Raw genomic sequence first — 15,616 nt, 5'->3', positions numbered from 1 at the left:
ATGCCCAAAGTACATTAACTTCTCTTTAGCAATCATTGCCTCCAAGCAGCATTCAGTCTTTCTCATCTCATCTCATCTTTCTTATACCCTCTTTTACCTTGCGGTGTTGAGGCTTAGAGAACATAGAGAATTCTGAATATGTAATCATAGCAACGTGAATCCTTAGACTGGAAGAGTGGGACTATCAACAAGTGAATAATAAATAAAAGGAGATATAAAATAGATGTTCTATTTCAATGTTTAAAGAAATAAAGTTTCATCTTCTATTTCAAGGATACTGGTGATATCAGTGATTTTTCTCTGAACAAGTGACAGAATTAGAGAAATTTGAAACTGCAAAGTGGCTTTAATGAAGAGGCATCACTTTGATACTTTCTTTACAAAATAGTAAAAGAAACTTTTTTTTTCACTGATAAAGAATTTATAATGTGCTTCTTGTAATAAAATTGCCTGAGATAAGATTATTTATACTCCAGTCAAACAGTGAGGATGAATGGAACAACAATATGATTATGCAGTGTTTCCTGTTAAATAAAGAAATACTGCATAATCCATGGGAAGTTAGTATGAAATTTTATATTTTAAGAAAAGGCCTGATAAAGAACTAACTCTAACAAATAACAAATTCCTACAAACAATAATGTTTGCAGGAATCTGTTGCAAAAAACAAAACGTGGTCAGTGTAGTAGACTGATTAATTACAGTTAGGTCACAATTCATTTAAGTTCGAATTATGGAAATAGTGTGAGTTGTACAATGATAACAGGTTGTATTTAATGCAAACCAAAATTCAATTAATGCAAGGCTAGTTCATGCATAGTTCAGGTTAAGGAGTTACCATCAGGGTTTTAGATACTACTACTTCAGACAGCACATTAGCTTTTATTTGTTTTAATCATTTTTAAAAATGTACCCTTAACAAAATGGACAAAAGGAAGAGTCCCTAAGATTTCGTCAGTGTAAGCATACCTTTAAGAATGATATTTCGAATTTTTTGTTTTTATTTGCTCTCTGTAACTATTCTGTAACTTTGTTAACAATAAATTTAAATTACAAGTATATTCTTTTTATCCTTTACTGTAATATTTCATTAAAAAATATATAAAAGCAGTTTTAAAATTTTTCATTGCCTATTTCTGTCGAGCTGGGATCAATTACCATATTTTACATATAATGATAAGTTTGAATAGTGCGATTTCGAATAATACAACTACTTCATGAGATTCATTATCTGAAATAATCAAGGCCTACATGCAAAGGAAACTATTAATAGAATGAGTTAATGAGAGAATGAAAACATTTCTTTAAAGATAAAGGAGATCACTAAAGTAGAATTTTAATTTATAAAGCTTTGGATCCAAATAGTTTAATAGTCGTTAATTTTATTTACAATGCTAATAATTTTTAGTTTCATTAAATATATATGTGCGTAAGGGTCAAAGCTGCATAACTGAGAGGAGATCTCCACATAGTCTCTAAAGGAATACAGAGAACCGACGAGGCCTTTTGACCTAATGTCCAATCCTCACCTTCTCGTGGTGCACCTTGCTGGGTATCAACCTGGATACTGAATGAACGAGGATGGGCTGGCAGTTTGGGATTTAGCTGACCAAATTGTATTCTTATTGGCTTAAACAAAAACAAAAAATGATGGTACAACATGAAAGAATTTCATGCCGGCAGGGGCATAGCTAGCCTGGGATAGCCTGGTTAAACAAAGCCACCGTTGTTTTTTCGCCAGAGAACCAGAGCAAACAGTGAAAAGTCAGCTACTGGAACAAATCCTAAAACACCCCAACTCACCATCCCCAGAGTTAAAGATCGGTACTATCAACATAAGAAACCTGACTGGCAAAGAAATGAAGCTAGCTGAGGAATTAGATAAGTACTAGATCGTCATAATAGGGGTGACTGAAACAAAAAAGACAAAAACTGGTGAGATCTTTCTGAAAAATAATTACAAAATGTTATATTCAGGCAATGACTCTCAAGGAAAAGAAGGAGTAGCCATAGTATTCAACACTAAATATGAGGCTAATCTTCTTGAATGGCAGGCAGTCTCGAGTAGAGTGATGTGGACAAATATCAAAATAGGGATCTGGAAAATGAGACTTATTTGTGCCTAAGGTCCCACAGAAGGTTCTACTAAGGTAGAAGTGGAAGAAATTTTGAGGCTTTAGAGATAGCAACTGACACAATGAAAAAGGAAAAGCTGGTCCTTGTTGGGGATCTAAATAGCAGAGTAGGAAATAATTGTCAGACATACAGAAATGTTTTGGGAAAATTTGGAGAAAAGAGCAAAGCTAATAATAATGGCAAATACCTGTTGGATTTCTGCTCAGGACATGGACTGGTTATTACTAACACCATGTTCCAACATAAAAATGTGTACATATTCACATGGAGAGAAGAGGCAAGGAATAAGAAAAGTCTCATTGATTATGTTATTGTTGATAATGATGTTTTATCCCTGGTGCAGGACACCACAGTGTACAAAGGATTTAAAATTGGAAGTGATCACTATTTAGTCGTGAGCAGCATAAAATTGAATTTAATATTGAAAAGAATAACCTGCAAGAAAGTTTTAAAGCGAATAAAAGTTGAGCAGCTCTCAGATGTGAACTGTAGACTAAAATACACAAAGATTATTGAAGAAAAAATGAAAGAGTTTGAGAACAGGAACACCAAACCTTCGAGATTCAGTGGCAAGCCTTGAAGAAAACCTCGATTGATTCAGCCACAGAGGCATGTGGTGAGGTTGTCTGCAAGGATAGACAAATCAGAACTCCATGGTGGACACAGGAAGTTAAATAGACAGTGAAGGAAAAGAAGTAAGCATATCAAAAGTTCCTGGCAAATAAGTCAGCTTGTGTTCTTAGAGAATACAGTGACAAATGTAAGAAATCTAAACACTATAAAATTAGCAAAACAAAAGTCATGGGAAGACTTTGGAAAGAACATAGAAAATAAATATCAAGAAGGTGGCAAGATATTCAGGAGGTTGTTGAAGAAGCTTAAAAATCAAGTAAAGAGTGCTGTGAAAGGAATTAGAGATGACAAAGGTGAAATGAAAACTGGAGAAAAAGATATCCTTGAAGTATGGAGTAATTACTTTGAAAAATTGCTAAATGAAACAAGCAGTGATAGCACAGTGCTAAAAAACACTCAACAGGTATACAGCCAGGAATACGTATCCATACTTGAGTAGAAAAAGCCATCAAAGGCTTGAAATGTGGAAAGGCAGCAGGAATAGATAATATTCAACCAGAAATGCTGAAGAATGGAGGTATAAAAGTCTTACAGTGGCTGCACTGCATAGTCCAGAAGGCCTGGACAGAGGGACGAATTCCCGATGATTGGAGTAGAGCTCTCATAGTACTCATACATATAAAAAGAGAAATAAAACTGAATGTGAGAATTACAGAGGTATTTCCCTACTGATAATGTTCCTGGTAAGATTTCTGCAAGTATACTTGAAAAACGGTTGAGAAAAATTGTGGAAGAAAATCTTGGTAAAGAACAAGCTGGATTCAGACCAAATAGAGGCTGTCAGGATCAGATCTTCACTTTACGACAAATAGTGGAGAAATCATGGGAATATAACAAAGATCTGTAGTTAAGTTTTGTAGATCTGGAAAAGGCATATGACAAGGTGTCAATAGAGAAGCTATTCAAAACTATACAGTTATATGGTGTCAATTTGGTATTATATCAAGCAATACTTAGTCTTTATTTGTGTTGTAAGTCAGCAGTTAGAAATGAAGGAAGTACAGGAAGATGGTTTAATGTTAAATATGGTCTCAGACAAGGATGTACATTATCCCCTTTGTTATTCATTATCTATACGGATCAGATTATGAAGGAAAGTGGTATTAAACCTGATATCAAAATTGGAGATGTTAATGTCAGCTCTTTGCTTTATGTGGACGATTATACTTCTAAATAAATCCGCTACAAGTCTGCAAGATTCCCTGACTAAATTGAATAACTGTTGTAATAGATATGGTATGAAGGTCAGCAATAAAAAGACAAAGACAATGAAAATAGGTAGAATCGTTGAAAATGTCAACTGCATTGTGAATGGAGAACCTGTGGAACAAGTAAAACAGTTCAACTACTTAGGCACGGTTTTTAGTGAAGGTGGTAAATTAAATATGGAAATAGATAACAGAATCAACAAAGCTGGTATGGTAGGAAGTCAAATGAATAAATTCATATGGAATAAAAGAGAAATTAGTCGGAACACTAAATTAGCTATATACAAGGCAGTGTTCAAACCAGTTTTAACTTATGGATCTGAGAGCTGGGTCAGAAGTAAACTTCACCAAAGACTAGACACTGCATATATGAGTCCTGAGAAAGATTAGGGACACGAACAGATGGCATCAATGGCAATATCATATTAAAAACCTGGATATTAGGAAAGAACTCGCCACTGTCAGCATCCAGGAATGTGTTAGCAGAACTAATCTCAGGTGGTATATTCACTTAAACAGAATGGTTGAGGAAAGATTAGCAAAACAGTGTTCTCTGCCAGATTAGCAGGAAAAAGACCCAGAGGAAAATCAAGATATAGGTGGATTGATATGGTAAAAAGTGCCTTAGACGATAGAAATATAAGATCTGATAATGTTGGAGTCTTGACAAGTAACACTGATTTGGAGGAAAATTGTAGATAGGAAGTTAGTAATGGTGTAAATTTTTCATGTAGTACTATCATATCCTGTACACCCCTTGAGGGTACATGGCAGAAATTCGATGATGATGAAATATATATGTTTTTTTTTATTTCGTTTTGAGTCAATCATTTACTGGATTCTAAAAATAAAGAAGTTAAAAGTTACTGCACTAATCAGATTGAACACTTGTAAAATTTACTTAACACACAGTTTATCTCTTTATAGAGATAAAGAAATTGGTAGTCTACCTTTAGAGAGATTTTTAACAATTTGTTTTTCTGAAACCCACTGAATCAAAACTTTCAACCTTCTCAAAATAAACTATCTATAAAAAGGGTAATGAAATTTATTTGAGAATTACAGAAAAAATTTCCCTAATAAGTGTTTCCGATAAGTTTCATACAAACATACTTCGAAAATGCTAAGAGAAGGAAGGAATCTTTGGAGAAAAACAAGTTGGATTAGGGCTATATAGTGGTTGTGAGTTCAGATTTTCACTTTAGATAAATTGTTGGGAAATCATGGGGATATTTTGAATTCTGAAGATCTGCCACATGCATATCACAAGATGCTAAAAGAAAAGGTGTTCAAAATGCCATAGTAAATAAACATTATATACAGCAATACACATACTAGATTTGAGTTGTAAGACGGCAGTTAGAATTAGAGGTACAGAAAGATGGATTGATATTAAATCTGGTGTAAGACAAGAGTGCACATTATCTCGAACTGTATTTCATCATCTCTGTGGATTGCATTATGATGGGAAGTGGCATTAAACCTGATATCAAAACTAAATATTGCCAGATGGCATCAATGGCAGTTATCATTTTAAAATTAAGTATATTAGAAAAGAACTTATTGTTAGCATTCAGGAATGTGTGAGCTGAGTTAATCTCAGGCAGAATGGGAGAATCAAGATTGAAAAAAACAAGTGTTTTTTTTTTTTGCCAGGATGGCAGGAAAATGACTAAGAGTAAGATATGAGATCTGGGAGAATTTACATGTTAAGAATTGCTTTAGAAGACAGAAATATAATTGGAGTCTTGAAAAATAACAGATTTATTTCGAGGAAAACTGTCAATAAGCAGTTAGTAGTTATGTAACTTTTTTATGTCACAGTATTATAATATCTTGATCTTCACAATGACTATATTCATTAGGTACTAAGTTTATAGTACAGGCATTCCCAGCATGAGGTATTGGGTTGTTGCAAATGAAATGGCCTTTGAATGACTCAGGTTTCTACTGGTTGCTGAAGAAAGCAAACGCTGAGGTATATGCTAATTTTTTTTGTCTTGTGACAGTGTCACATGTGGGTGATGCAATTGTAGTATTTGTTTCGTTCAACGAACATTAAACATTGAATACTACCGACATCAAGTAAATCATGGAACCCAATCAATTAAGGCTGCTATACCTTTACGAGTTCAAACCGGGAAATTCTGCAGCAGCTGCAGTAAAAAACATCAATAAAGCATTCAGTGGAGGAACAACTAATGAGAGATCCACTTGCCGTTAGTTTGCAAAATTTCGCTCAGGAGATTTGAGGCTACAAAATGAATCCCATGGCCATTGTCCTTCCTCCATTGATTCGAATGAATTAAAGGATTTAATTGAATCAGATCCATGACAAACTGTGCGAGAGATCGCCCAGACACTAAATGTACACATCTCAACTGTTTCACAGCACTTGGCAATAATAAGAAAAGTAAGGAAGCTCGACAAGTGGGTGCCTCACGAACTCACTAATGACAACAAAGTACGGCATTTGGAAGTGTGCTCTTCTCTCTCTTAAGAAGTAAAGAAGAAAGGTTCCTGCAACGAATTGTGACTGTGGATGAGAAGTGGATATTCTATGACAATCGTACACATTCGTTGCAGTGGTTGGGAGTGAAAGACGCTCGAGGAAGGACTCCAAAGGCACCTCTGCATCCAATGAAGATGCTTACTGTATGGTGGTCTTCTGCTGGTGTTATTCACTACTCATTCCTTCCACGAGGTGAAACGATAAATGCAGCTCGATATTGTACAGATATGCGGCAAATGCATGACAACTTGTGCCTTAAGCAACCAGCACTTGTGAATAGACATGGAATTCTATTGCTTCAGGATAACGTCGACCACATACGGCAGTGTCAACCATATAGCAAATCAACAATTTGGGATACAAAATTTCCTCATCCTCCATACTCTCCTGACATTTCCCCAACAGATTAACATTTTTTCTGGCAATGTCGGAAAAAATGTTAATCTTGAGCCATTTTTTGTCCAAGAAATGCTTTGCCAACGATGCATCAGTTTATCGGGCAGTGGAGGACTTCATCACTTCCAGAGACACTGATTTTTACAAATGTGGTATAAATGACCTTGCCACATGTTGGCAACAATGCATTGATGCTGCTGGAGATTACTTTGATTAAACAGGTATTCTTCTTCTTTTTCAATCGTCCTTAAAATCGGCCATTTCATTTGCAACAACCCAATACATCATTCACATATCTACCATACATCTTAATATAAAATACCAACAGGATTTTTTGGAAGTGAGAATATACTGGATTATAAGATTATGTCAAAATAATTCAACAGTCTGCTCACTAGTAATTTGATCCGGTGAAGATACACAATTTCAGAAAATACAGAAATTTTTTATGATTAATGGTTCAATCAAAAAAAAATGATATTAAGGTTTTAGCACACCAATAGGTATTTGAGATTCATAGAATGACTGAAATTTTTGTTGCTAATTAAATATACCAGAACATATAGCAGATAATATCAAGTGTTTTAGGGATATCTATTAGTGTAATGGCATGATATCCAGTGACATTATAATATATAACCACAAATAATTTGATGGAAGTTTTATGTTTTTTTTTTCACAAAATAAAATCTTTTGTATTTCAATCTTAGGTGCACTATTTTAAGAACACTATATTATTTTATAGATTATATGACAGAAACATAAGTTACAAGAGTTTAACAGAGTAGATGCTGAAGAAATTTTCCAATACATGACTGGCTATGAGAAAATGGATCACCTCTATAAGTTGCATAAGAATGGGTTTAGCAAGGGACCAGATTGTGTGTGCCTGGATACTGATAAATAGGTGGAACTTTCAGGAGTGGTATAATATGCATTGTGTCACTAATGGTTAGTAATGTGGGCCTCCCATGATGAGTCATCAAACAGACAGACACCGTGAAGATATTCATATAATAATTATTTCATCTACTCTTCTGTGAAAGGGATGTCCGAAGTATTGTGCTAGTTCTGGTTTTTGATAATGACAGCCAGCATATATCTGATGATCTGTAGGCTACTTGCAGGCCCACAGCATTTTATACTTCTAGATCTGCCACAGAATGGAATTTGTCCTTAGAATCATTAATAGTGGATTTCTAGGTTGATGTATGGTGTGAAGATTGTATGCATGAAGCACTTTGTCCAACAACACTTCTTTGGGTAGTTTATACTGTGAAACACTTATGAATAACTGAACTGTGATATTATCTTCCTCAGAGAATTTAATATTTATAATACAAACTGGCCTCCTCTTCTCTGACTTCACAGATGAAGTGGAAATCATTTGCTCTTGGTCATGATCTATCAAAAAAAATAAATAAATAAAAATAGCTAACCTACCTACCAGAATAGCAGACAATCATCATCATTCTTCTAATGCTCTGGACCTTTTCTTAATCAATTTACTCTCAAAGTATACTATAGATCTAAGCCCTCCTCTTGGCAAACTCTGACTATAATCTTAGCGATGTGTCATTTTTCACAGATCAATCTCCTCCTAACCAATCTCAGCCTCATACCCTATGACAGAAGAACTGGGATAATCTCCTGGTTTTCTATGCTTCTTTTGATGAGATTACAGTTTTCATCCTCCTGATCTAGATACCTGCTCTAAACTAATAAATCAATAATCCTTACTATATGGAAAACCTCTGACATATATCTAAACACTTATCTGAAATTTGTACCTCTGCATTTGATAATAAAAATACAGTGTATGATCAATGGCTCAAGTCCAAAATTACGGCTTACACTAGAGCATGAAACTTATCAACAAATCCAAAGCAGATTCATAAGAATGAAATGTAATAAGTTTGCCTCCCCCTCAATAGACAGTTGGGTCTTCTTGTCTGTCAAGAAGAGTGTTTTTGCCTTATCTTGAGTGATGTTGCCATGGTATTATCAACCAAAGATAAGGCAAAACTCTTGACATCAGTTTTCTCCCTCCCCAACTCTTGCTTAGACAACTAAGACAAATCACTGCATGCCTACTCTGATCTCCAATAGAAAAACATCAGAAAAATCCTCATTAGTCTCAATACTAATAAGTCTCCTGGTCTAGATGGTATCCCTCCATTTGTATTCAAAACTTGTGCTCTAGAATCAACACCCATAAGCTGCTATATTCATCTATAATACTACCTAAAATAATGGAAGACCTTTATTCAGTGTATGTATTGGATAAAGTCTTTTCCTTCTATGCTAAACATTTGGAGAAACCCTTGTGGTAGCTCTTAATATCTCAGAAGGATTTGATTATGTCTCTCTTCAAGGCCTTCTCAACAAGATACAACTTTATGATTTCCCTCCTACCTTCTGTGCCCACTCCTCTCTTGTTGTTTTTAGACCATAATGGATGGCTTTCTCTCATCATATTTCTTTATCAATGTTGGAGTACCACAGAGTTCTGTACTTCACCATGTTCTTCCTACTTTACATGAATGAACTCTTGCTCTGACTCCAATCCTATTCACAGTTTTGCTGATGACAGTACTCACAATTCTTCCTCTTCTTCATTTGTATTCAGTCATTTGAATACAATTCTCAAACGAGGAAGAGGAGGAATTGTATTCAAATGACTGAAGTTTCAAGATCTGCCATAACCAATATCATACATGCTGATTTCCTCACCATTCTTAAATGCAGTGAAAGACAACTTAAAGAATTTCAATGCTATTATAACAAAATCATGTCTTATTACCTACAAGAAAGATCCTACTTCACTCCCTCTTACTTTTGATAATGTTTCAACAACCCTTTAAGATCAGTTTTCCCTTCTTGGGCTAACTGTGACATCTAGCTTATCTTAGCATACATGTTATATCAACAGTCTTCTCAGCCTCTAAAATACCTGACATTTTTTTTCATTGAAAACACAACTTCTCTCTCTCCTCATCTTCTAACACTTTATAAATCTCAAATCCAATTAACCTTAAGATAATGTTCTTGCATTTAGGGTGGTGAACAGAAAACCTCCCTAAGAAATTCTGATCATATACAGAAGGAGGAAATCTGTCTAATAGGTGCCCCCCCCACCTCTCTCTCCAGTCACTTTTCCCATGAGCACACCATTACTGCATAATGCTTTTTTTGTTTATAGGTACTTTCAAGGGCACCATTATGTCGAACTGGCCACTACCATTCTTCTAATCACATAAGAACTAAATTAAAGAGGCCAAGAAATTATGTTATACCTAGTCTAGCCATTGCATAAACCTTTAAGCTATCACGCAAATCAGTAACTTGCATATAGCAGCACTCAATGTTCGAAATGTCCCCCTTTGCCTTTATGCACTCTTGAAGTCTGTGAGGCTACATATCGATGGCGGCATCCACAACATCCAATGGAAATGCAGTCAGTGATCACTCCAAATCCACCTTCAGGCTGGTGATGCTGGGGTGTCATTTCTTGCAGTCTACTCTCAAGATCTGACCAAAATTTGAAATCCAACAGATTCAGATTGCAACCTCCAGAAGGCCAATCAAATGGTGATATGAGGTCAGGCACATTTGCCTCCAACCGCTGTTTGCATGGTCCTCACCTTGTGAGCAGGGACTGAGTCATGTTGGAAGGTCTACTGCCTGCTGTGAAACAAAGTGTTGATCAGGGGCTGTATCACAGGTTCCAGCATGGTATATTGATACACTCTGGCAGAGGTTTTAACCCCATCACAGAAATGCAACTTGGATACCCCCCCCCCAATACCACCACCATGAAACCATCACTGGCGTGGGGTGGTAACCTCTCTGAATCCTGCATGCTATGGCAGATGCTGTGCAACCATCCCAGGCATATACCTGATCATTTTGGTGAATAAATAACTCTTCAATAGTGGAAATCTTCTCATCTATGAAGAGGATATCTGTTTCTGTTGTTTGCATACTGCCAAGAAAGTGACTTCGATTTTATCATCTCTGCTGCATAAGTTGTGGTATTAGGAATGTCCAGAAGAATGATGATAGGATCTTACCTCTAGGTCACCAGCTAGTACGTGACATCGTTCTCTGTGAAGTGTTATTCTCTCATAATCCTGTGAGAACACATATTACTTTGCGTTCTCACAGGATTATGGCAGAGGTGTGTTCACAAGCTGTTGCATTATAATGCAGTGTGTTCCAACTGTTCTTTCAGTCAGATACGTCTTCTAAATTATTATAATGGTTAATAGTCTGATACAAAAACATCCTACTGATCCTAAGTGTTTTTAGCTTGTTTAAAATAACAGGTGGCTGCATTCCAACATTGCGAAGTGCTATTACAGCTAAACAGTTCTGATTATCTCCACAGTGCATGTTAACCTGTACAGCTAGACAACTCTCTCTCTCTACTGATAAGCATGTGAATGTTGGCTGCGCACATCACTACTGACAGAACCAGGCTCGTGCAACTCTGTGGGCAGTGAGGGGGGGGGTACAGAAGTTGTAGGAGTATTTTCAGCAAGACTGTGTATTTTTGTTTAATCCTTTATCCAAGTGTAAGCAAACAAAGTTTGTGTGTGAACATCTTCATGAATATCTGCATTCACGTTAACTGCCTTAATATCTGCATAATGCAAAGAACACATCCATTTGGGTGTGTATAATGGAAGACAGATATTATGCATTATGGAAGCCAGACCCAGAAGAAATACCAAGGTTGAAGTAAGAACTTCTGCATTACTTCAATTAGTCTATAAATTCCTTTTCATGACCATGTATGGTATACTGTTGTGTTATAGGTCTTGAGACCTTTAATGTGTGTGGTCAATATAAATACTTGATGAAAAAAAAAAAAAAAAGTGAAAGCCCAAAACTTTTAGAATTTAGAAGGCTCTAATACAAAGTTACATCTGGGATGACCGAATCAGAGCATCAATTATTCCAACCAAAATCAAGTCTTATAGTTTAAACATAAATACTTTTAATATACTCACCCTGTTAAACCGCTTTGCTTGGAAGATGTGCCCATTCACCCTATATAATTTACGCCAGCGTCGAGCACCTCTTCGATATATGCTTTCTAAAAATTAAAAAAAAAGTCATAATTATAGATGACCAAATTATTTGGAGCAGAAGTTGATGCTTTCTATCTGGTATGCTATATAGCATTATAAAAACCAAATTTAGTTTCGATTATCAATTTTTTCTTATATAAAATGATTTTCATAATGCAGTTTTGTTTTCCTGTGATCTTTAAGTTTGTATTAATGAAAATTTAAACATGGAATGCCTTTTCAGTTTCATGGGCATAAATTAACTCATAATTAATTATGTTATCTTGATTAAACCATACACATTTTCATTTATGAGTTTCATTCTACTAAGAAGAATTATATTTAAAAAATGGAAGATGTGCCCTCTAATCCTCTTTTTAATCTTTTCATGAATCTCAAGTTAAAACCAAAGGGCTGAGTGGACAAGATCTTTACATGGAAGTTAATGGAGACAACATCCAAAAACCACTTGCCTAATTAATTACACCACCCACAAAGTGCTTACCTATACTAAACTGTCATGGTTAACTTTCAATTAATTCCATCAGTTCAACTGCCACAATGCAATAATAAAATGATGCCAGAGTTCAAACAGTGTAATAATAGTCACTCTACATTGCAAAATTCCAGTGACTGAAGATAACCAATAACGAATGTTGAAAGATAAGAGAACGGGTTTTAATTTCCACTGCAGGAGGAAATTAGAACAAAAACAGCTAAAAATTAAGAGAAATCAAATACTTTGGCATCATATTTCACATTACACCTTAAAAATTGAATATTTGGTTAGAAATTCAAAAAAAACTGTAATGCTTTTAATTGTAATTATATACACAATACATTAAGTTGATCACATTATATTACATTAATACAGCAGAGGACAAAAATGTGAGAAGAAAGAAGTAAAAATTGGATTTCAAGATGTATAGATTACATTATTTTTATCCCAAAAGAGAGCAGTAGAAAGAATAAAAGAGGCGGGGGGGGGGGAATTGTTCTTTGAATTGAATAGCTACTGCATATTTACAGATTTATAAAAGTGTGGAATAATTACACGTTGTTTCTTATAAACAGTAACCATGGAGATTCTGACAGAAAATAAATGTCTGTTTAAGAAAGTGAAATGAATTGATGAGAGAGAGTAGTAAATAATCTAACTGCTCTCTTTGATTTCAAATAAAGTATTTATTTTAAATGTTAGAGACCTACTTAAATGCATCAAAATTCAGTGGCTGAACACATTTGTGATTTGCATATCACAAATGTGACGGCCTGGTTGGCTGAGTGGATAGCGTAGCTGTTCTCCAGCCAAAAGGCTTCGAATCCTGCCATGTGATTGTCTGTGGAAATACCAGTGGTAGTCGGCAATAGATGGCGTTGGTGTAGTTGCAGTCAGTTGGTGATTGAATGGTGGAGACGGAGTTGTAGAGCAGGTGTCCTCCCTCGATGAGTCGTTGGACTCCCTGGAGGTGTCAAATAATAATAATAAATAAGTTAATAGCTATTTATAATAAGTGAAATGAATTGATGAGAGAGAGTAGTAAATAATCTAACTGCTCTCTTTGATTTCAAATAAAGTATTTATTTTAAATGTTAGAGACCTACTTAAATGCATCAAAATTCAGTGGCTGAACACATTTGTGATTTGCATATCACAAATGTGACGGCCTGGTTGGCTGAGTGGATAGCGTAGCTGTTCTCCAGCCAAAAGGCTTCGAATCCTGCCATGTGATTGTCTGTGGAAATACCAGTGGTAGTCGGCAATAGATGGCGTTGGTGTAGTTGCAGTCAGTTGGTGATTGAATGGTGGAGACGGAGTTGTAGAGCAGGTGTCCTCCCTCGATGAGTCGTTGGACTCCCTGGAGGTGTCAAATAATAATAATAAATAAGTTAATAGCTATTTGGGAGCAAAGTAATGTATTGAGCAAAACAGAAAACCGATCTGGATTGAGAAGATGAAATCTGCAATATGTTTATATGAAGAAAAACTGAAGGAGTTATCCCAAAAAAGATAACTCATCAAGATTACTTCTATGTTATCAGACTCTTCCACTTATTCAAAAAATGGACCCTGATCCCACTTAGTCATCACACATAAAAACCTATGGTATAATCTCTAATACATTTGAATTCATAGACAATCTTAAAAGTCAAGACACCCGATCACTCCCAGATTGTATGGAGTGCCTGAAATGCATAAAGCAACATCCCTCTCCATCTGATAGCAGAGGGCAGGAACTCTCCTACATATCTTCCTTCTAAATGTCTATCAACACTCGTCAAGCTTCAAATCAGACATTCAAACTCCTTAAAAAACTCAGCACATTTTATAAAAGAACTTTCAGAGGAATACACAAATTACCTCATCAGATATATTAGCTAGTTTAGATGTACTTTCGTTGTTTACAAACATCTCTGTGGAAGAATCGATAGATATCCTTGTACACCTATTTCCTTCTGACATTACACATCTCTTCCATCATTGCCTCCAATGATCCTTCATTACTTAGAAAGGGAGATTTTATTATCAAAAATATGTTCTGCAAAGGACTCACCTCTATCATCTCCCATTGCTACTTTATATATGAATAATTTGAGGAACAAACTGTAGAACAGATGATCCAAAAGCCACATGTCTGGTTGAGATATGTTGATATTTTTATTATTATTATTACATGGCACCTCCAGGGAGTCCAAAGACTCATCGAGGGAGGGCAGTTACTCTACAGTTCTCCATCTCCACCACTCACTTCACCAACTACAGCGAACCGCAACTACCAGCACCATCTACTGCCCACCACCACTAGTATTTTTACAGACAATCACAAACATCAATGCCCACTGCAGGATTTGAACCTTGCAGCCTTTTGGCTGGAGAGTGGATACACTAACCACTTGGCCAACCAGGCCTTTCCATTATATGGAAGCACACCCAGAAAGACCTTGAAGATTTTGGACATTTCTTGAATAATCGACATCTAAAAGTCAAATTCACATCAGAAATAGAAAAGAATGGTAAATTACCATTTGTAGATAACCTTAGGAACAAAAACAACTCTGGAGGATTAACATTAAAAGTTTACAGGAAACAAACTCATAAGGGCAGGTATTTATATGCAAGCTCTTTCCATCACCCTCAATAAAAATTAGGTATTAACAGAACCTTAAAGAAATATACCTAAGAATGATAAAATTGAAAGAGAATAACTTCAAATCGTATTTGGTCAGTTCCTCCAAAATGACTACTCAAAAAAAGTTACTAAAGAAACTTGTTTTCCTATGAACTGTCCTGTGTTAACTAAGAAATTAATTACAAAGGCATGGTCTCTTTATCATACATTGGTAACATAAAAAAAAAGCCAATTATTAAAATCAGTCAACATCAGAATGGAACAAACCAGTAACACCTTACAAAGTTTCCTACAATACCCCGAAGACAATGTTCTACATCCAGGGATATACAAGATTTCTTGTTCTTGTGTGAGAAAGTGTAAGTAGGTCAACTGGAAGAAGTTGTAAAAAAGAACATGTAGGCGATGTTGAAAACAAAAGAGGAGAAAAAAGTGGACTCACAGCACATATCCTCATAGAACGTAACATGGTAGATTGGTAAGCTTTCTCCATACCTTATATTCAGACTGTTCCAGGAGTCTTCC

General features: G+C 35.6%; 1 protein-coding gene across 2 annotated transcripts in view; it reads right to left on the bottom strand.

Moving 5' to 3' along the window:
• aPKC (protein kinase C iota type) overlaps positions 1-15,616 on the bottom strand; it is a 380,150-nt gene that overhangs the window by 258,958 nt on the left and 105,576 nt on the right. For both annotated transcript variants that reach the window (XM_090408542.1, XM_090408543.1), the window contains one exon: positions 11,901-11,986. In XM_090408542.1, coding sequence (XP_090264668.1) covers positions 11,901-11,986 — 86 coding nt within the window. The remainder of the gene's footprint in view (positions 1-11,900; positions 11,987-15,616) is intronic.

The sequence above is a fragment of the Typopeltis vanoorti genome, chromosome 18, assembly GCF_054136105.1.
Source record: "Typopeltis vanoorti isolate ZY-2024b chromosome 18, IOZ_Tvanoo_1.0, whole genome shotgun sequence".
Lineage (NCBI taxonomy): Eukaryota > Metazoa > Arthropoda > Arachnida > Uropygi > Thelyphonidae > Typopeltis > Typopeltis vanoorti.
The sequence above is the reverse complement of the archived record's forward strand: the minus strand, read 5'-3'. Positions and strand labels throughout refer to the sequence as shown.